At 41.2% G+C, this 23475-nt stretch overlaps 1 protein-coding gene across 2 annotated transcripts in view; it reads right to left on the reverse strand.

The window, feature by feature from the left end:
* Window positions 1-18: 18 nt before the first annotated feature.
* Window positions 19-23475, reverse strand: part of LOC101739615 (adenylate cyclase type 6) — a 203776-nt gene continuing 180319 nt past the window's right edge. For both annotated transcript variants that reach the window (XM_021352310.3, XM_021352309.3), the window contains exons 13-31: window positions 18744-18836; window positions 18117-18263; window positions 17868-18026; window positions 15567-15711; window positions 15179-15276; window positions 13570-13726; window positions 11571-11668; window positions 10762-10846; window positions 10536-10652; window positions 10355-10441; window positions 10101-10261; window positions 9050-9189; window positions 8711-8820; window positions 8387-8621; window positions 8163-8294; window positions 7933-8057; window positions 7521-7664; window positions 6785-6914; window positions 19-6650 (exon numbers count right to left, since the gene is read on the reverse strand). In XM_021352310.3, coding sequence (XP_021207985.2) covers window positions 6250-6650; window positions 6785-6914; window positions 7521-7664; window positions 7933-8057; window positions 8163-8294; window positions 8387-8621; window positions 8711-8820; window positions 9050-9189; window positions 10101-10261; window positions 10355-10441; window positions 10536-10652; window positions 10762-10846; window positions 11571-11668; window positions 13570-13726; window positions 15179-15276; window positions 15567-15711; window positions 17868-18026; window positions 18117-18263; window positions 18744-18836 — 2764 coding nt within the window. In that variant the 3' untranslated portion in view covers window positions 19-6249. The remainder of the gene's footprint in view (window positions 6651-6784; window positions 6915-7520; window positions 7665-7932; window positions 8058-8162; window positions 8295-8386; window positions 8622-8710; window positions 8821-9049; window positions 9190-10100; window positions 10262-10354; window positions 10442-10535; window positions 10653-10761; window positions 10847-11570; window positions 11669-13569; window positions 13727-15178; window positions 15277-15566; window positions 15712-17867; window positions 18027-18116; window positions 18264-18743; window positions 18837-23475) is intronic.

Consider the following 23475-nt stretch of genomic DNA (forward strand, 5'->3'; position numbering starts at 1 on the left):
CTATAATAAAACAGTATGTAACACTACAACACAATTTATTACAAAAAGACAGAGCGTTATACGAAGTTGTGTACTAAATATCTACAGGTACCGCTTAGTAAAATCGAAAGACGTAAGCCTCCTGCAGAGCAAGTCCATTAGCGTGACTAAATTCTTCGACGCGGATGTCTCTAAGACCGTCTCACCATTCATAACGGCGAGAACACACTAAACCTATAACTAAGATGGGAGCGCTTCGGAACTCTACACTCGTGCCGAGATCCCGCTTTTTAATTGTTCAATAATATTAATAAGATAAATACCACTGTGGGGTAAACTAGTCTGTGTGCTTCGTTCAAACTGCACGAATCATGCATGTTACGAGATTAAGTTAAACATGTTATTTTATCAAATCAACTGTTAATATAATAATTGTTCGACATAGTTCGGTAGACATATGTACGAACTCCACGGCTCCTACATTATAGTTAGTTGCGAGTGTATTAGAGATGACGTGCACGAGTACATGATGCACTCCGACGTGACGGGTGCTGCAGCTGCACTCACGTCTCAACAACGAACTATTCAGACTTCAGTGCTATTTCATTATTCTCGTGTAGTAGTGTAGTGATCGTGGCGCCGCGGCGGCGACGAGTGCAGAGAGTGAAGCACGGTACAACTATTCATTGCTTGGAACCAACTCAAGAATTCAGTCACGGATTTGGTCCTTCATTGGCCCGGACTCGTGGGACGATGCATGTATATTACTGATCATACACAATGGGTTAAGTGATCTGTTTAATTATATTACTTATTAATGACACTATCGTAAAATAATTATAATTACATCGAGTTTAGACGACGTATAGGTAATATACAATATGCCCAGTTTTGTATTTGCCTGAGTTAATTTGAATAATATGGAATGTATAATAATTGCAAACAACTTCAATTTTGTAAAATAGTTTATGCCTCGCTTAATGAATTATAATTTAGACGTGTTATTTATTTGTTGTGACCGATGATTTGGGGTCGCCCATAAAGCGAAATTCGAAGCGAATGATATCTCAAGATTTTTTTTTTCTGTTCGTTACGCTATTTTCTTTAGTGTCTTAACTGATGTTCGAAAAATAATCAATGCCCAAATAAAAACTCGAGTTGGATTATAGTGACTTAATTCAAAATACGTAAAAACAAACCGACCAATTGAGGGGAAGACTTAGGTAACTTAGACGCATGGAACTGTTTTGTATTTTCTATTTGCTTTCGTTACTTGGCTTCGAAATGTTGGAACAACATTCCTCCACCTATCCGGCACCAGGAGCTCTATCTCTAAATTCTTTTGAAGCATATTTAAAAGCGTGTCTTTTGAATACACAAATGGTTTGAAGATATTAATTAATTGTAATGCCATAATTGCGTGCCATACTTGTTTACACATTCTAAAAATGTAGGTTATTGTACATTACTATTATTCCATTACTGTAATTGACTATATTTTATTGGTTTTTTTTTTGTTTTTTCTTATCACCATTATTTTATATTTATACATATTATTTATATATATTACATTGATGTAAAGTCATATTGTGAAACTCTGGACCGGTAACTTTTTCCGAGCCTCGAAATATTTATTATGATTATTTAAATTGAGATTTAAAATTAATTTTAATTTTATGTTTATTATTAAATAAAGCACAGTGCGTACAATCATAAAGTTCCATTAAAAGCTTTTCTTAAAAAGTAGAATAGTAGATCACAATATTATGGTCCAACCATCCATAATGGAATCCGGACCATACCTGAGTCTTGGGCTGACGGCGACTCCCCGTAAGATCATTGAGATATAGAGATGTGAAACCAAAGACATAGTCGGGTTCAGAACAATGCAAAACGTACATTTATTTTTTTGCATTGATATATCTATAGGTGTTATTGAATTAATTGGGGTACCTATACGAGGAACGGAAGATCTTTCGCTGAGCGGATGATATTGCTCGGTAGACCGACAGACCGAATGTTGTTGTTCGGGACTTGAATTTTGAATTTCAAATATCCTGTGTTGTATGATGGCTGCCCGCCACAAATTATTTGTTATATTATTTAGCACGTACGTTCGTTCGTACGTACGGTTCAGTGTATACTAGCAACATCACTCGAGTCCGGGCGACTCTTATTATTAGTACCGTTGAAAGTAAAGCAGATGGCGCCACACGCAAATCACCTTTCTCTTCTCTTACTAGAATACGATACCGCATTACAGAATGTTCTGCGTGTGTATCCATCGTGCCCGCTACATTAACTAACATATAATGATATAATTATTGCGAACATTGAATTCCCTACAGTATACCTACATTATTCTTAATGTTAATCATAGTATTAAGTTGTCAACGTTTACTTATTGTTAGTATCTGAGACAAAGACAGAACGATATCTGGCTGCCTTCTTCGGTCCTATGGATGCTGTTGCTCGACAATCGACATTCGGTCGGTTAGTGTCCTTGAGACACGACCCAACATGCTGCGGCAAGATGCGCAAGCTTTCATTGTAAATCATTCATATTGCGAATAAGAGACGTACAATTTCCGGCAAATATTTAACGAGTTATTCCTGAATCCCATCGATCCGTCTTTGTCTCCAGTCTCACATAAATATAAAGATTTTAACTATTTTATAAACAAAGCGGAATAGTTATAAAGGTGCTTGGATAACATTACGCAGTACGAGTACGCATAGTAAATGAGGCGATACGATTCGGGGTCGAGCAGCTGGTCACAAACTACGGTTGGATGATTTACATTTTGTATTTTATAAACTTTAATAAACGAACATACGTAATGCACAATTTAATAACAATTCGTAAAGATTAGCTGCGCCAAGTACCTACGCAGACCCCACTACTAATATGTACGACTAACCGAGCATAACAATTACAAACGACATCGAATACCTACACGTTTTAACACTACGATTGTACAAGGTACGCTGACCAAGAGGTAGAACCGACTGTTGTTTGATAATATACAAAGTTTGTATGGAGATTCATTCGCCAACAACAGCCAACAGGTAACGCGGCGCGCTGGCAGCTCGTTAGGGCAGACTCTCGCGCATACCTCGCGGCTATACGACACCAGTATTATATATACAGTAACAAGCGATAACAATCATTTTGTTTTGTTATCGTACGCAAGTGTGAAGTGTCATGAATACAACTTGAAAAGTATTACATTAATGTACAAGATCCGTCACATTATTTTGTAAATAGGGACACGGCAAGGGCACATCCACTAGAACAATATATTCGAGGAAATTGTAATAATACACCGGACAGACAGGGGCGGGCATGTATCGTAGCAACCGATGCGGCTGCGGAGTAGTTCCTAGGATACGAATGGCGAACACTAAACGACGCGTTCAATCCAGATTGAAAAGTTTCAGAGAAACATAATAATTCATAGGTAGTTGATTTTAAAACGTCACTAATTACATTTTAATCATTTATTACGTGTATCTTTTATTTATTACTTATTTTGAGTAATTTTGACACAATTTACAATCTGGAAAGTAGTAGATATTTGAAATGAGCTTACTAATGTAAAGTTGAAAGTTATAGACTGTTGGTAATTTAAGATTAAAGATTATGAAGTTAAATATACAACTATAGTATGTATATGTGTATACAGTGATAGAAGAGAACGTGTTTACATGACACGAGCACTGTGGAGGAGCAAGAGGGCGGGTGGGTCCGCCCGAGCGGTGAGCCAGGCCGTCCTAGACGTGTCCGCGCCACCACAGGTGCGTCCGTCGCCGTGCCTTGTCGAACGACGAACGACACGTATAACCTAATTATGTACCTATGCTAAGTTAAAACAAATATTACGAGAATCCCGACCTTTTTAACAAACAATCTACTCTATGCTTCTGAGCGATCAAAATAATCAATATTACAATTAGGTATATTACAAAACTAATAAAAATAATAGACATCACAGTCAAACGGAAACGTTAGCTAACCTATGACAGTGTTAAGTAACAGTTATCTAACCTAGCCTCTCTCTTTCTCTCTCCCCCCCCTCTCCCCCTCTCTCTCTCCCCCTCTCTTTCTCCCCCCCCTCTCTCTTTCTCTGTTCCTTTCTTAGTGTGTTAGTTCCCGTCGACTCGTCTGTGCTGTAAAGTTCTCGGGTTCGCGAGCAAAAGGGGTACTCTTTACACAACACCCATCAATACTTATATTAGTCCACTGAGTTTCTCGCCCGAATCTTCTCAGTAGGTCATTTTTCCGATCCAATGGTAGATTCTGTGAAGCACTGCTCTTGCTAGGGCTAGTGTTAGCAAATTCTCTTAGGTTGAGCCCGTGAACTCACCTAGCAGTCCGCACGTAGCTAGAATAGCCCCCTAGGTTACCAGCAAATAGGTAGGAAAAAAAAACCTACATTCATAGTTCTCCATTCTAATCTTCTTCTTCACTTCTAACTAGTTCTATTCTACTTGATTTTTTTTTTCATTTATTTTATCCTTTTTTTGTATCTAATGCATACAATAATACAACAATGTTAATACTAATACTGGTTACAATTGTTTAATACTATCAATATTATTCTAAGATTAGAGCGCTCATTTCTGAAAGTGAAGCAGTTGAATCCTAGCTGGCGGTAGACTGAAAGAAAGTGGAAGTAGCTAGAAATAATTTAGCTTCTAAATAATGCATCCCAAAGTATAGTGAGCGCTCCGAGGGACTGCAGATCATCATCATCAGGTGAGTTCAGTTAAACGAACGAGGACAAGCTCGGAGCGGGGCTCGTTAGACACGAAGCTCTCTTATACTCGTAGTAGACAAACTAGCGTCAATGGTGGGCACTGACTGTGTCTGTGACGGGGAAGTGGCTCTCTCACTTGCCACCTTGAGAGACGATTACTGAATATCGTATGAATTCCTACTAAGAAGAGAACGGCACGGAATTGATTCACAAAGTGTTGTAGGATCTAGGGTCTAGGGTGCAGGGTGCAGGGTGCAGTAGTTCCTGCAGATGAGCGTGAGAGGAAAGTACAATTTGCGTACTGTTGGAAAAAAATATTCTAAATATCTACTGAGATATTGATTAAATCTAACAAGAGAAACGCCTTCTTCCTTTTTAATGTACTAGCCTAAGTGTGCAGCGCTCTCGTGCACTAACAGACATTGTCACTCCCTACTCTAACCTTGAGATTGTTGTTATGGCTTCAAAACTATCCAGAGTACTTAATACTTATGTCACTTATTATGTCACCTCATCAACAATTAACCATCTAAATTAAAGTATTATGTACATAATAATAATATGTTCATTTATATTCTATACAAATGTTTAATTCTATTATTACTTCACGTAACGTCAGTGACTCTAACACGTAAATATTGATATTGAATTTATTGTGCTTTAGTCGTGACTTCAGCCACTCGAGGGGCGGATGTGAATGCGGCACGGGACGCTAAGCGGCGACGCGCACGTGTTCGAGCACGTGTCTGTGCGGACAGCGATACTGCAGCAGGGCGCGCACGACGCACGACGCACGACGCACGACGCATGGGACCCGCTTTTCATAGCCGACTACTACTCCGGTAATACATACAGTACATTAAATATAATGTTAACGCGAGCCGATAGTATTGTTTAGAGCAAGTAGCCAGCGCTCCGAGCGCGCGTCTTCGCGACCACGACCGCGATTATCAATTTAGGGAATCGAAGACCTTCGAAAAGTTAACCACAAGAGGACTTCAACAAATATAATATGTATAATGCATAGAAACTAAACTTAACATAATAAATGCAGCGGCGCCGACTCCGACATCACGAGCTCTCGACTGAGGCAGCAACATTCGACCTAACTAACTTCTAGACTCTAATAGGGCATGTGAACAGTTTCTAGTTGCACAAGTGACAATATCTAATATCAATAAATTCGTAGGTAAGTCCGGGGCGCGAGGCTGGCGCTGCGCCACCAGAGCGAGTCTTGTCGGTCTCGGACAAGACTTTACAGAATCTAGACTAAACCTAATGAACATGTTAAATTATCATGTCCAAATAATACGTTTATCCCAGGATATTCCTCTTACTTGAGAAATTGATATATATATATATATATATATATATATATATATATATATATATATATATATATATATATATATATATATATATATATATATATATATATATATATATATATATATATTTAAATGTTTCCCGGGTGCGATGGTAGATAAAATGTACGTGTGGAGTGAAGTATTTAGACGGGAGAGAATGTAGTGGTCGCGGAGCAGTTCGAGTCGAAGTCGTCCATGGCATTCATCGGGTTCTCGATGACGTGGACAGCGTTCAATTGCGACTTGTTGGGCCTCCTCTTGAAGATGAAGTCGGCGAGACTGGTCGCCTTGCTGGTGCGGGGCTGCGAGGGCCTCTCGCGTAGAGTTTCTTCGTGGCGGAAGGCCGAGTCGAAGTCGGCGGAGTAAGCCTTAGCGTTAACGAGTGAGATGAGGCTGGGGAAGGCGTCGTCGTCCGCGAGAGAGAGAGGGCGCTGCAGTCGTCGGCGCACTCGCTCCCGCACCGCGCTCGCCGCGCTGCTCACACTCTCGCGGGAACGGGACGCCACGCGGGCCGACGACGACGCCGTCTCGCTCTCTGCAACCTCTGCAACGTCACCACATAATCTTTTACGAGTATTCACTGCAGAGTTCATTTAATTTCAACATTAATAGTTTCACAACAAATATTCATTAAATTGATAGAGGTCTGCTCGATTGTAAAGCGTATAGTGGCGGTACCCATAGGGATGGAAGCTCTCGGAGAGGGGCCGCCGTCCTCATCGGTGTGTGCCTCCGACAGAGTGTCCAGAGGGCGGTGTTCAGGACGGGGAGGCACGGCGCCCTCGCTTGATGTTGATGGAATGGGATTCTGGAACGTTTTATATTTAAAATAATATGAATCCCTCCGTAATCAAGTAGGTACGTAATAATGAGTAGCAGAAAGAAGTATGTAAGTAGTGTAATTTTTGTTCAGAGATGCTCACGTTTGGCACTCGCGGTGCAGTTTGTCAATTATTAGAAAGGCGGTCGTAATGTTTCAGTTATTATTAAAATTAATAGTTCCCCGCTACTAGGGCGCAGAGAGAACACTCACACGCGCCTTACCCGACCTCAACTTGACAGCGACTCAAACTTTTGAACACATTTCATTATTTTGCATGACGAGGTCACTAACTAAGGGTAGACGAAATTTTTCATTACGGCAATTGAACTGGTCGGTTCATGTTTTTGTTCATTCCTTTTTAGTTTTATTGAAACAAATAAACTTAAGAACTGAAACACGAATAGTTGTGTTCATATATTATTCTGTAGATATTATGTAAATGGTATGAGTTTCCGATTTTTTTTTAATGTTTAGCAATATTGCAAATAGGTACATCGTATAATAAAAATAATAAATATGATTAATTTAGAAGTAAGTAAATTGGAGCCAGATGAGTTTCATTTTCATCGAGAAATGATGTTTGGTACTCACATTGTATATGTCGTCGGGGATGGAGTCGCCGACTCCCTCGAGGAAGTACGTGACCATGTTCCCTTTGCCTTTGACGTCGACTGTGCCGCGGCAACGAAGCTTGTACCCGCGCGCCGACAGGATGTCGTACACTTCCTGCGTCACCTGCACAAGTACACCGCTGCTCGCTACACTCACGGCTCCGCGGCCTCGCTCGCCTCAACACTGCTCAACACTGCTCAACACTGCTCAACATTGCACACACACAGGTACAGGTACAGGTTACGCAGCGGGGAGCATCGGATCATTGTGGTACCACAATCGCAGAGCGGCTCGGTGCAGTTCAACGCAACAATACAATCAATAGCTCGGCCATTACGGCGGCCGCGTCCAGTCGCCCAGCTAGAGTAGAATGCGGAACGAGACATGGTACCTGAATGTGATCCAGCAGTCCGGTGGAGTCCATCCTGGAGGCGACGTTCACAGCGTTGCCCCAGATGTCGTACTGCGGCTTGCGGGCGCCGATCACCCCCGCCACCACGGGCCCGATGTTGATGCCTGCGGGCACACGCCGGACGATGAGTGCTCCGCCGGGCTCGACGCGCACGCGCAGAGTACAGTTCGCGGAGGAGGCCGTCGCATCGCTCGGTGAACAACTCTTACCTATCCGGATGCGGAAGCAGTTGAACGAATGTTCGTTGACGTATTGCAGCTGCTCGCGGAGACGCAGCGCGTAGTCCGCCATGGCGGTCACGTGCCGGTACCCGACCAGGTCCTGAGTGGAGTTGGTGAGGCCTGCAGTCAACGAACGACACTCATCTCTTTGCGCAACAAACTCATAACAATTAAGTATTGTTTCGGAACGTGAGCCGGACTCCGATATCGACCTGAAGCAGCCATGTATGTAGCTCCGGTGCTCTTAATTTTCTCGATGTACTTGAACGGCTCCTCGGCGAGGATCTCGTCGAAGTCTGCGATGATCTCGTTGAGGAGGCGGAGACACTCGACGCCCTCGTTGTTCCCCTCCAGCTCCACGTAGAACTCGGAGAAGTTCGGGATGGAGGCGAACATGACGCAGACGGAGTCGCACTGCTCGTGGTAGAGCTCCTGCGCGTCGAATTGCTGTCGGAACGGACGGGGGTCGGGTGAGTGGGGGGTGTGTCGCGCGAGGTCGGTGCGCGGGGTGAGCGCGGGCGGGGGTCGGTCCTTACGTCGATGTTCTTGTCGCTGCAGAGGAAGTGCTGCGCGACGTGCTCGGGCAGGATGTTGGCCAGCAGCTTGCGGTTGTACGCCTGCAGGTGCTCCATGTCCTCTTTCTCTTCTGCTCAATCAAACACCATTATATCAGACATTTGAAATATCAATTTTTCAAATTAAACGTTTAAAAACCCATTAAAATGTAAATACAACCATTTTAGGGAAAAAAAAAACTTACGTTCCAATTTATAATCTAGAAGTAGAAATCCCAAAAAAATACTGGACTAAGAACTATACTAAAGCCTTTTAATATATAAATTGTGATTGCCAGTATGAATCGTGCACATCTTTACCATTGGCCTGCAGCTTCCAGATGAAGTCGAGTCTGTAGGTGCTCTCTGTTTGTTGCGAGTGCAGCAGCAGCGCGACGGTGGCGCCCAGCGCTATGGCGATGTTGGTCCACTGCTGATTCCAGTCCAGGCCGCACCGGTGCCTTCACGATCATTTACAATACAACTCGCACTTTTCATAACAGTAGTATGAGACTGACCAATTATGGGTTAAGATAAAAGTTACTTGATCAAATACACAAATTTATTTTATTTTAATGTCGTCTAGTTTTTACTTACTTACTTTACCAATGTTAGGGCCTATTGTAAGCTACAAAAATACCACTATCCTGACCCACGCGTTCCGGTTTAAAGGGCGGGACAGTCTTCAAACTACACAATTGAGACTTTGACCATCATATTTCAAAACTGCGATGGCTACGCATAATATCTATGAGCTCCGGTAACCAGATGACACTACGTGGTCAGTGTGTTGTAGTTTACAAACATAAGCATCAGGACATCAGGACATCATATTTAATAAATTACAAATTATAATTTGTGCGATCAGAACAATTTGAATTTTATACTAAATGGAGGGATGGAACGCGTAAACATAATTTTTAAACCTATGAAATACAAATGTTATCCAATAAAAATATTCTTTTTTTTTAATTTTCTATACTTTGTTTGGTTATCAACTATTTTTGCACTAATAATTCCATTTACATAGTGTTTTTCACAAAGCTGTAATCTGTAAAAGGTAACTTTCCTTTGTAAAATTTCCATTGTAAAAACATTATTATTGTACATTTTGTGATTGCGCAAAAATATCTGTTTGAATTAGGCCAGTCGACGGGTAAGCGTGCGAAACGACAAACTCACAGACCCGGTGAACTGTCGTGAGCAAGGAGAATTGTAAAAAGCTCTTAACTCGCTTTTACTAGTTAAAAATAATGTTCAGAGCTTCGAGCTATAAGCGAGATACAAAAACAATGTACCAAGAGCCGCGTCAGTTTACGAAAGCGGAGTGAGTTATGAGTGAGTTGTCAACGAGTCTGTGCGTGACACTTACTGATAGTCGTAGAAATGGTTCCGGTAATAGAGATGTTCCTGCGTGGTGACCGCCACGTACGTGACGCACACGACCAGCAGCAGGAGCACCTTCACCATCGTGATCAGTATCTGGTGCACCGCGCACAGGAACATCGCCATCAGGGTCACTTGCAAGTAATGCTGTTCCATACAAGAGTGTGCTGTCTCATATTAAGTGAATACAACGCGCAGCGCACACACGCACACACGCACGCACACGCACGCATCGCTCACCTCGTTCATGTCGTAGGGACAGTTGCCGCCGCTGTTCTCGTACGACGGGACGTTCGTGTTGTTGGTGACGCCGAGCACCTCTTGCACCTGTGTAGCGGTCGGTAGTACATTGTATACATAGTACACAGTACACAGTAGACAGTAGACAGTAGCACACTCCGAGACTACGAGTACAACTCACCATGACGACCTGTATCTGCAGGATGACCGCGCCGACCACGATGAACGACATCAGCTGAGCGAGAGTGCGGTTGTTGTGCACGCGTTTCGATATCCTCTTCAACTTGCCACCAGCGAACTATTACAACATGTAATATTCATTATGTCTTGTCTTTCAAATCATCATAAAGTAAACAAATTATATTTAAAGTAATTGTTGTTGAAAATTATGATTTTAAATTGATTACCTTCAAGTCAATGGCGAAAATCAAGTACGTAACAGATACAACAATAATTCCGCACAGGATCATGGTCGCGATGCCAATCGGAGTCCTAAACAAAATATAAAATTACTCGATAGTGATCCTAGTCGTATAAGACACTTAACAATATGCTTAGTGCGAGTTTTCTAACGTTCTCGATCACGTAAAAGTTAACTCAAATTTGTATGCAGTTGGAACAGCGCTTCTAGTGGCAAATGAAGGAAGGTTGACTGATTACCGCGCATGCAACGTAAGACTGAGTAATTTTTTGTGTATATGATATCAATTTAGATGACATTTATAGTGAACCGTGAATGTAAACACGGCCCTAGTTTGTCCCAGAATAACAATTGTATTTATAATGTAGTCCAACAATCCACGAGATTCCGCAGCAAGATCCTTCCGTATCATTCATTCGTAATAGTATAGTAGTAGTAGTAGTGGTATTAGCTTAGTTGTTATCCTCACCCTTTTGGCATGGAAGTAAAACTGGTGGTTCGAAGACCTTTTCAAGTAGAACGCAAGAACGTTTAGAACGGAACTCACACAGTCTCTGAGGTGTTTGAAAAGTAAATGCTCGTATAGTTTGCTGACAGAAGGATATTGATCGGGCGATAATTATCGGGTTTTGTTTTATCATTTTGCTACTACTCGTACACAGTGCTACATTTGCTTCTTCAAGCACCGCAATAAGCCACTACTGATAACAGTTTGCATAATAACTGTGGTTCATTTTGATATTTGAATGGATCGTGATTGTACTAAGTAATGTAAGTACTGGCAGTGGGACTCACATGTTGAAGGCGAGCAGCTGCACGATGAGCACGGCGGTGTACACGACCAGCGAGCACGAGAAGTACACCTTCAGCATGCGGTCGCGCTCCGCCGTGTACTGCACAGCGCACACACGGTCACACACACCACACACGCACAACATACATGCCCTCTGAGCCTGCACCTCGCTTCTATTACATATCTTACTTAACTTGGTATGTTCTTTTGTACAAGACACTTCTACGAGCAGATAGTAATTCGGACTTTTATTTATCTCGACTATTAGAAATGAGTATGTACTGAACAACCATTGACAAAGTACGAGTATGCGTGATGTTCAGATATCCAGATTATTTTATTCATGAACCTGTAAGTTCGCGAGGGTTTTCGGTCCACAATCTGTGCTGAAATCCTCGAAACACAATTAATTACTAATATTAATTTCTCTACAAAGCCCAGAGGTCCAAAGCAGCTTTCGTTCAGATATTAAGTTCTTAATTATATACGTATGAACCGCCTTAAAGCTACTTAATTAAAAGCAAGCGTTTTTATTTAAAAGAAAAGTCGAACTCGGAGTTTCGTGTATGCCGATTCCACATTTGATCTGTGACGCTGATTTAATAATGTCACTGTGATATTGTCTCGGTTGCAACACTGAGTGCTCGAACTGCTTTTCATCATTAAATTGTAATGCAAATTATAGACTTTATACATAGTGGGTAATGGCCAATGTGTGTATTTGCATATATTCTCTGTAGATTCCGATAGGATTGACCTGATTTGGATGATTTCCTTAGGATATTTTCACATTTCCTAGCGGGTTACTCTGTGGAGTTTGGTAGTGTTCGGATCAGAGTCAAATCAAAGATCAGCCAGCAAACTGGGCCCGAGTTGGGTAGTGAACAGTAATTTAACATAATTTATTCTAGAAGATTTATAAACCCCTACTGAGACTCATTCTTATTTATGGCTCAGAGACATGGGTACTCAGCAAAAAGGATGAGAACCGTCTACTTGTGTTCGAGCGTAAGACTCTAAGACGGATATTCATTGTATGATATTTACAAAGAACATAATATCATAAAAACTATAAATATTGGACACCTACGATGGGCAGGACATATAGTTTGAATGGCGGAAACCAGAATGCCAAGACAACTACTATATGACAACCCAGAAGGCCGCAGAAGTCGTGGCAGGCAAACTCCGATGGTTAGATGGCGTAGAGCACGACCTCAAAGCTATTGGTGTCAGGAACTGGAAGGAGAAAGCCCTAAACAGGGCAGTCTGGAGAGACTTACTGGACCAGGCTGAGACCCGCCCTGGGCTGTAAGGCCTAAGATCATTATGAACCTAGAAGATTTACAGTTTATCGTGGATTTGAAAAATTGAACAGTTCTTTAGAAATTATTTTAATTAAAAGATCCAAAATGAACGCAACAATTTAACGAACCAGTGCAAGGTCGGATAAATGTACTCTCTTTGAGGAAGAGTTCCGCTACAGACGCTAATCTCATTATATGACAGTAAGTAGTTGACGAGGTGCGCTCAACCAGGGGACTGTATTTCACTTCGCTTCGCGCGCAAACTCAAAATAGCTTAAGTGTTTTGTTCTATAATATTCTGTATATAATAATAAAAAAGTAATAAAAAAAGCAAAGTTTTGTATTGCAACAGATTTTTAAAACAATAAATATAGATATCGTGTTCAATGCCCAATAGTCGGATAGAATAGATTAGCTTATAACAAGGCAAGAACTTTCTATAGGTATGTACAACATTTGAATGACCCAGCGTGTAGTTATCGCGATGTGTCCGCAAGAGCTTTGCTGTTAACTTTTAAATCCGTCAGATTTGAATAAAGCCCCTTTACAGGGTGCGCCGCGTTACGCTCGCTCGTCGTAACCAAACTGTCTTTTAGCTTTAGCTTTAGATTTGTTTTACAGAAGGCTTTTCAGAGCTTCCCGCTGTGTTCAGTGTGTTATGTGTTGTAATGTGGTATCGGAGGCGACCACGTACCTTCCTCTCGAGGTGGGCGTCGCGGAAGGTGAGCGTGAAGGGGCGGCAGTGCTCGGCGCGCAGGCGGTCGATGGAGCGCGCGTCGATCGCCTTCATCAGGTACTCGTTAACTTCGTCCTCGGGCTTCTTGTTGTCGGCGCCCGCGTCCGCGCCCATCCTGTCCCACCACTCGCATATATCATTATGGAATCAACTAATTACTTCGACGCTCTATAGCAGCAGCTGTGCAGGAAAACATGACAGTTTAGATGTACACGTTACCATATTTTAGTGCATGTCAATGCTAAAGTCTCGTTCTGATCAAACGAATCAAGGACACAGAACACACTCGGTGGATACAAAATATCGTAAAGTATGTTCACGTAACTGAATATTTGAAGCGGCTCCTGTAGTCCTGTAAATGAAAGTTATACACAGAGGGCGCGCTCGCTCGCCTCACACCAGTTTGTTGTGGGACGGACAGTTCAAAGTTTAAACATTTATAATGCGCAAACAGTTCTGATTGTACCTGGCTTCAGGACCGTGGGCGGATATACCCTGGGACCAAGAGAGCCATGGTTCGGGGCGGCCGCACCTCCCCGAGCTCAATTTTATTTTGACTTCAACTTCACTTGAAGTCAAATAAAAATAAAAAAAACTAATATCACTAATTAACAAAAGTTGGTTAATTATAAGGTTCATAGATTTTAGTATTTTCATTAATTATCAGCTCCTAATAAAACGTATTTGAATTTATAATTAAAGGCCTAAAAATTTAAAAGTCATGTAGGGTGCGATGCGAATTTGTTATTTAAAGATTGTGTTGCTTAAAAATGTTCATTGTTAAAATATAAAGTAAATCAATTAAATGTTAATGTTATGAATGCACCCGGGTGACGCGGTTGTTGATCGTGTGAGTTTATGAAAAACGAAAACGAATACAAGCGGCCGCACTTGCGGTTCTTTCCCGCGACTGATTTTTAAACCGCGAAATGTTACAAAATTGTCGCGGAAACAAACCGCAACAAAATTTATAATCCACAGAACTAGGTATCTGTGCACGCACTTAGCGCGACCGCGGGCGGTTTCTTGAAATTTCAAATACATTTGCGAAATTTTGTTCCATGAAATTGGCTACTAGCATCCGATAGTAATTGAATAAACTCTCTAGGGGTTTTCTTAAATTTTGATATTTCTTATGAAAGAAACCTTTCTCAAATCTACTGCTAGTAAGTGGATGGACCCAACATTTGTGAAATTTTCCTTATCTTTTTTTCTATTTCTTAGTACCAGAGCAACACTACATACTGCTCTTTTGAAATTTATCCATCTTCAAACTGTGAAAATAGCGGGCGAATTCGCGGTTAATAATTGTAGTGTGTGCGTCTTAAGCGGTTTCGCGGTTACAGCGGTCCCGAAAAAAACCGTAGTGTGGCCTAGGCCTTATGCTGACAAAGGTGTTCGGTAATAAATATATCACCGAACAAGCTAATAGGCCCGGAGCGCTCCATCTTAAAATACTCCAGTGCACAGGACAGACACTTTTTAGAGCGGAATGGTTATACATATGCTGAGTATGGTGCAAGTGTGCGATGCGTGAAGATGGCGTATCGCGGCGGGCGGTACTGACTTGGAGGAGTGCTTGCCGTGCTGCGAGCCGTGTCCCATGACGCGCATCTCCTTCGACACGTTCCCGTTCACAGCGAACGAGTGCTGCGGCTTCTTGTCCTGCACACACCACTACACGTCACAACCACCTTCTAACGATCTCTACATCACCATTAAGAGTATATGTACAAGTTATAGTCAGATCCTAACAAATATGACATCAATATTTAAAAACAAATAAAGAAGGAACGTGTTATAGGTTGTATACATATGTATGTACGTACATAGAGTTTAGTATTACTGTCCTGTGAGTCAGACTTCACGTTCGGGGTACGCTATGCGTGTTGTTTGTATGTGTGGTGGTAGTACTGGTGACGTGACGAGACTAAGAGAGAGAGAGTCAGTCTCACCACTCGGCTGGTGTCGTCAGGCACGATGAGGTAGGTCTCGATGTTGTGGTCCTTGAGGTATGCGTTCCGATAGCCGCCATGTCCCGGCTCCACCTTGTAGTCGTCGCCGAGGCAACAGAGCGTCTCCTTCGTGATGTGCACGCGGCTAACACGCACACACACACACAAAATTATATTATTGACTAGAATAACGTCTGGTCGTTATTTGAACCCCGACAAAGTCAATGATAATATAATGGACTCGATTCAGAAGCGATCACAGAGCACCGCGAGCACAACAAACAGTCGATACCTATTGGAGTGCCTGCTAATTGCTACCAAAATACTATCCAGATGATAAAACGAGATTGACTGTTTTTGGTGTTTGTTCTGTTGTAGATGTGAACTCTGCTAATATTTGCCTTGTACATAGGCGGCACTGAAAATTTCGGGAATTAACAAAGTGAGACAACATTACTATTTAAAAATGTATTTATTGCTTTTCGAAGTATTCTCCGCGAAATTTGACACATTTTTCCATACGATGGAACCAATCATTGAAGCAACCATTCCATTCGGAAGTTGGGGTCTCCAAAATGGCCGTTATGTAGGCGTCCACAGCTTCTTCGGGTGATGAAAATCTCTGTCCACGCAATTTTTTCTTTATTTTAGGGAAAGTATAGAAATCATTAGGGCTTAGGTCGGGGCTGTACGGCGGATGGTCTAATAATTCTATGTTTTCTTGCTCTAAAAACTCTTTTGTTCTGTGCGCGGTGTGAGAACTCGCATTGTCGTGATGGAGGATGATGCGGCGGTTGCAGTTTTCTTTACGGAGTTCAGAAACGACCTGTGGCAAACAAATGCTAGCATACCATTCTGCATTAACCGTTCTTTGTCCCTCAAGAGGAATAGTCGTAACATGGCCGGTTTTGGAGACAAACGTGGCCACCATTTTTTTTGCAACACTCCGTGAACGAACAATTTTTGTTGGCTTTAACTCATTTTCGAACACCCAAACTCGTGACTGGTTTTTTGTTTCGGGTTCGTACGCGTATATCCAGGATTCGTCACCTGATACAATGTTGTATACAGCATTTGAGGATCCTGCGTGGAATCTTTCGAGAGTTCTGACGCACCAAGTAACGCGAGCCGCTTTTTGCTCTTCACAGAGCGAATGCGGTATCCATCGGGAAAACAACTTTTTTACACCTAATTGTTCATGCAAGATTATTTGTATTTGACTCATGCCAATGTCTAAAGTTGCCTGAATTTCGCGGTATGTCACATGTCGATCTTCCTCAATCAGCTTACGCACAGCATCAACGTTTTCTTGGGTGACTGCAGTTTTTGGACGACCTTGACGGGGATCATCACTGAGCTTGACACGTCCACGTTGAAACTCAGCAAACCAGCGATAAATTGTGGTTTTGGATGGGGCGTCATCACCAAATGCAGAAATCATCCGGTCAACACACTGTTTTTGTGTTAAACCACTTCGAAAGTCATAATAAATCATCGCTCTTGAATTTTCTCGAGTCAATTCCATTTTCTCAACGACTAAACAAGTTTGACAAAACCTCGTGACAAGACCGAGAATCTTTTTTTAAATAAATAAATATTCGATTTTTAAAACCAAGGAGTTTTCAATTAAAAATATTTTAATATGACAGGAACAGTGGAAATATTCCATTCCCGATACTTTTAGTGCAGCCCTTGTATCTATGACATTAATATTCTATCAAAAATAAATAATAAATTAAACATAGTTGGGAAACAAATCGCACACATGTTATGGATACTAGAGACTGATATCCATGTTTTTATGCGCTTAAATACATATATACATATATACATATACAGATAATAAACACCCAAACAAAGAGCTAACAAAACGAATATGAGTTTTTCTCGATGTGGATATCGTCGAACCCACGACCTTCGGCGCAACAGTTGGAAGCTTTAACTATTGCACCATGGAGTAAGTCAGAATAAACGCAGTGGATTATTTATTGAGGTTATACAGAGAGACCCTTCTGTATAGAGGAAGAACTATACAGAATATCTTCAGATGCAGTTTGTTTTACAAGATGTCTTATTGTGGTTGAGCGATGATCGCGTGTACGTCTCTGCCGCGGTCGCCGACCACAAGTGACCGCTAGTTTTCTTGTACGAGACGTACATACCTAAAATGACTTGTTTAGCAAATATTTTGACATTGTTAAAATAGTTAGTTTTAAAGTAATTATTTGTGGCTTGTTAGCCAAACGTTTATATTAGGAGTAAAACAGTGGTGGTTGATTGGGCTGGGTTGGTTGTACTGACCCGGCCACTCCTCCGCTCTCCATGTAGTTGGCGAGGGTGACGTCGTTGGACCACACGTCGAACTGCCACTTGCGGAGGCCGAGCACGACGCAGTGCACGCGGCCGGTGTGGATGCCGACGCGCATGTTCACGTTCACCGCCATCACCTCGCGCACCAGCCTGCACACGCACACGCGCGCCGCTCGCTCAGTGTCCCGTGCGGCGGGTCCGAGGGCGCGGCGGGGGGTAGGGATGGGGGGGGTCACTCACGCAATGGCGTCGATCATGTCGAGTCCCATCTCGACGCAGCACTTGGCGTGGTCGTCGCGCGCCTCGGGCAGCCCGGACACGCAGTAGTAGCAGTCGCCGAGCAGCTTGATGCGCAGGCAGTGGTGCTCCGCCGCCAGCCGGTCGAACCTGGCCGGCGCACAGTATCATGTCAGATGCATAATTGTATACCTACCTAGTATAATAATATTATAATATCATCATAGTTAGGTATACCAGCAAAAAATGTTCACACTAAAATAGGTATATACATATAATCCATATCATCATAAATTAATAAAAACATCGATTGTCGAAGCGTTCTGTCTTGGTCTATATTTGCCTATGAAGCGGTTTATATATAATATGTATATTAGAGACAGTGCTTTAATTGAATAAAATGTACCCTAATCATTTTTATTCAAGGTACTAAATATACCCGAGCCGGGGTATGATTTCGTATAGCAATGTATGGTACAGCAGCAATTCGTAATAGTGAATCCATTTCAACAAAGATATGGCCGTAGTAGGTATTAAACAGAACTTCGCAATGAATAAAGTTTAGGATTATTAACAGGCTTTAGTTTAGTTAGAGGCGGCAGGTGGTACAAAGGACCGAGCAGTACTAACCTGGCGAACAGCTCGTTGAGCAGCCGCACTAGCTCCTCGGCCGTGCACTGGTCCGAGAGGGAGGTGAAGCCGCAGATGTCCGCGAACAGGATGCTGTGTACAAAATACAACCATATTTGCTAACACTATTGCTGTTGTCTTTGGAACGCTAGTGCCACTAGAAATTATTTCTTACATTTTACTTATATTCTATAACCTTGTAACACTAAAACATTTCAAAAAACACGAATTTTTGATTGAATTATGATATATTCATCGTATTGCAAAATAAATGTGTTCCGATTAGGTATTGAAATTTAGTATGTGGCAGAAGTGCGCCGCGGCGCCGGTGCGGGCTGATGACGAGCCATTGTTGCACGAGGGTCTGGTCGTATCTCACCCATGACGCGTTAGAGCTCTTTTTTGCTGAGATATATGGAGGAGTTCCCTTCCACCTGGTATTGAGTGGTCACCGGAGCCCATAGACATCAACCACGTTAATACCGCAGCAAATCTTGAAGCTGGATTTCTAAGTTGAATTTTTTACAATATTTATATTTTGTTTTATTGTTTGGATGGGAGGACGGGCGGAAACGCATTACTGCTTCACGGCAGAAATAGGCGGGGTGATGGTACCCATGCGGACTCACAAGTGGTCCTACCACCAGTAATTACGCAAATTATAATTTTGCGGGTTTGATTTTTATTAGACGATGTTATTCCTTCACCATGGAAGTCTCAGTCGTGAGTACGTACTTCATTTGAAAAATTAGGACCCGCCTGAGATTCGAACACTGGTGCATCGTTCAACACGTATGCACCGGACGTCTTATCCTTTAGGCCACGACGACCGGCTACCCCACTTTTCAATCCGAAAAGCATTACTGCTTCACGGCCAAAATAGGGTGGCGTTACATACCCGTGCGGGCTCACAAGACACCCCACCACCATAAAAACGGAGCTGATATAAATTAGATTTTATTATGCGATGATCCCTTTAGTTTAGTAAGTATCTGCAGCATTTGTTCCTCGGCATAGTTACAGGGAGAAGTGGCCATTACTCGTGTGGCGCATAATATATGCCCACAACAATAATACTGACTGACGACCACGAAAACATTTATAAACATAGCACAAAATGTGAGTTAGCTATTGTATTTTAATTACTTTGTTGTTCTCCTAAGTTTTCATAAACAATGCCTCTTGGCAAAATAACTACTGCATACTAGGAACAATGTCAATTTGAATCGTCCTTTTGCAAGGTAGTAAGCATCTGTGACTTCGCTTACATAATGAGGCATCATTCAATGTATCTCTAAGAAGTATATTAACTCCAACCATGACTCCAACCCAACTCGGTGTTCGGAATAATTAGTCACTAAGTGAAGGAGGCGATCTACTCTAGAAGCTAGTAAAATGTGAGCTTATCTGTTCCTAGCATTTTAGCCACGGAGTTTGATCTACTCGCGGTCATGGCGCTTGCAGTAGCGCTGAAATATCTCGAACTAAATAATAATTTAAATCGTGTTAATATTGTTACGCCGATAAGAGTAATGCCATCTGTCCTCAAATAGCAGAAACGAATATCATAAGAACTAGTAATGTCGAGAACGTTCGAGAGCTGTAACGCCATCTATTATTAAATAGCGGAAACACATATCGAAACTATTCGTCTTATCGGGAATGTTCTCTCGGTAATAGTAGACTTAACGTGTCAAGTATAAAAGCGTTGCAGAGATGACACGAAGGCAGTTAGTAATCGGTTCTACTCGAAGCGGTTTCGGAACGAATCACCTGAAGCAAAGTGGAAGAACTGAATTGCGAATTGTAAAGTTTCCTTAAGTGTACTAAGTGTTAAATAGAGGTTTAATTTATAGGAAGTGGAAGTTTTATTTATCCCGAGCCCCAGCGCGTTACAATGTGTATTTACGGGGCTATATTGATTTACGTTATTGATGTGACGAGCGGCCCTTTTCTTGTAACAATATTTATAGATTTCATTAGTCGTGGTGTTTTTCCTGACTTGGTTACCTACATTTAGTAAAGTAGTTCCTTTATTTAAATCTGACAATATTTCTATGTTATTTCTGTATTTGTTGAGTAAATTATTTTAAAAATATAATATATTTATTTTAGAACAGCTTTCAATTATTGTGAAAAAAAACCTGCTCCATAACAGACATTTTAATAATTCACTATTTTATAAGAATAAAATCATCATCATATATGAGATTTATGAATAAAATAAAATGCAGAAATTGATTACTCCAAAACACGTCGAAACTATTATTGTTAAAAGTGGAACTTGTTGATTGGAGTGCAGGCAAAGACTTTATACGGAACTGAGATGCATATCCACGAGAGCTCCGCTTTACGGATCATGATATTACGGAGAGAGATGAGATGTAAGACTAGGTCTGTTGAAAATAAAATATGTTTCATCAGGCTCTAACATTAGGACCACGAGGAGACCGGAAGGGCAGACCGAAATATTAAAGAGTTTACTTTCTCGGACAGGTAAAGTGACTAACAATCAACAGATTCTGCAAACGGTACATATATTATGAATCAAAATCAATAGTAACAAATACTCCTTTTATGCACAAAGTTTTGCTGAATTATGATGATTCTAAAATCCTTATTGTTAGGCCAAATTAAATATTAGATTCACCAAGTTGCATAAAGATCCGGCAGTGATCCAAACGTTTTACCTTAGGGTGTGATGAAGGCGCAGCTTAGCAAGTTACCATAAATACGTTCCCACCGCTTTTTAATTTTTTAGAAAAGAAGACAAAGAGTAGTAAGAGAAAACAATCAAACAATTCCTTCATGTTTCAAGCACTATTGAGTGACTATAAAATGTATTGACATTTTAAGAATCTTGCTCCTAAACAAGAAGACGAATACGTGAAAAAGTCTCTAAGCATTTAAATAGCTGAATATTAAATTGAATGTAATGTTTTTGAGAAGTCAATAAGCATAACCGCAACATAATATCCATGTTTAGTGTCACACTTGTGGGTTTACGACGCGGCACCGGCCCCCGAGGCGCAATAACACGCGACCTTCCCGGTGAGGCTCTCGGGACATCTCTACCTGGACACTCTTATTACCTTATTCATATTCACAGAGCTGTTAAGGAGAACTCATCTTTCAAAAGTTCAATACTTCAATATCGTTTTCCATAAGGTGGGTAGGTAGGTGGTTTATAAAATGAAAGTTTTGTCAACCACATACAATTACTCTTACTTGGGCTGTTGCAGGGTGAAGTAAATACTAGCGTACAAGTTTAACTTTTTCGTTGTTGAAGTATGAGCGAGTTATAGAAATTAGAATATTATTAATTGCGTTGCATTCTAAGCTTAGACTTTAGAGTACATCTATTACCTTTTGAAATATTGAATGGGTATAAGGACTAACGTTAGCACAAAGCCGTCTGAGATTTGCCGGCCTCTGCGACGTCTGCTGCTGACCGATAACAACCTCTGACGCCCGACTCGACCTTTGTACCTACTCTTCGTCACAAAAGCAGCTCGGGACCGTTGTCTTGTACAGCTAGGCCCCTGTTACCATAGAGTACATTCGCAGATGACATACAATGCTGCGATCACAGCTCTCGAGCCCAATGCTTGCTTTCCTGCGGGAATCAATATTCACTAACGTTTCCATTTTCCTAACACACTTTATCACATTGTTTATATAAGAAATTTTAGGAAAAGCAACTTATTTCATTTTTTGTAAGAGTTCGGGGCCCTCAATAGTAAACAGTAACTGAAGAACCTTAAATGTTTTTCTTAAGACAGAGTACGAAGGGAAGACTTAAACATTTTGAAGGTCGTAACATAATTCGGGCTGTTTTACGGTGTATTTAGCATAACTTATTGTCTTAGAGCGCTACTTCTTAACAATATTTCATTCAAAGCTTCAACACTCAAATTAGACTCACAACACTCACACAACTCAAACAATCCACATGAGACCCAGTGGATAAATCAAAAACTGAAATTCGAATAATATCAATAACTCGAGGAATAAATACAGATAAGCAAAACCTTCGGATACGAAGCAGTTCTAAACGAATCTCTGACAATTCCGCAAGAGTAATATTACGACAGCGCAGCAATACATTACATACATACTGGAAGGGTAGAAAGAGTTTGTGAGGATGTACTTTGTTTTCCTACATTATAACTTTAAATTAATTAATTAAGGCCTCTTGAAATATAATGAGTTTAACTGTACAGTTTAAGGGTAGGTTTATTTTTTATTTTTTTTATAATTGAGAATTGTATGATCTATTTTCAATCTCCGAATTCTAAAATTGAAAGTAGAAAGAACATTAAAAGTAAGTAGTTCAACCAAAGTTATAATATATACCTATATATAATATTTCCAATTTTATAATGTTGGAAATTATCATGATTTAAGCTGATAGAAATCCTTCGTAATCCTTCGTACGCAATAATGATTGTCACATTTAAAGCCAAGGAAACTGATCTAAATAGGTCACTATATTTCCTAACACAAAAGGTCAGAGAGAGAGCCCAGATAATGTTTCTGCTCGACTGACGGACGCCCACGTTCCCAAAATTTTTGTTAAAAATTTATCAAGTTAATGTTATTTCTAGGAATTGTCGCTAGTACGGTTTACACTTTAGCTTGGTTTCTTCTATTGCTGATCGAAGTGAGCGATAAAATATTTTGGTCACGATAAAATCCGCAATAAAAAATCATATTAAAAAAATACTCGATT

The sequence above is a fragment of the Bombyx mori genome, chromosome 1 (assembly GCF_030269925.1).
Source record: "Bombyx mori chromosome 1, ASM3026992v2".
Classification (NCBI taxonomy): Eukaryota; Metazoa; Arthropoda; class Insecta; order Lepidoptera; family Bombycidae; genus Bombyx; species Bombyx mori.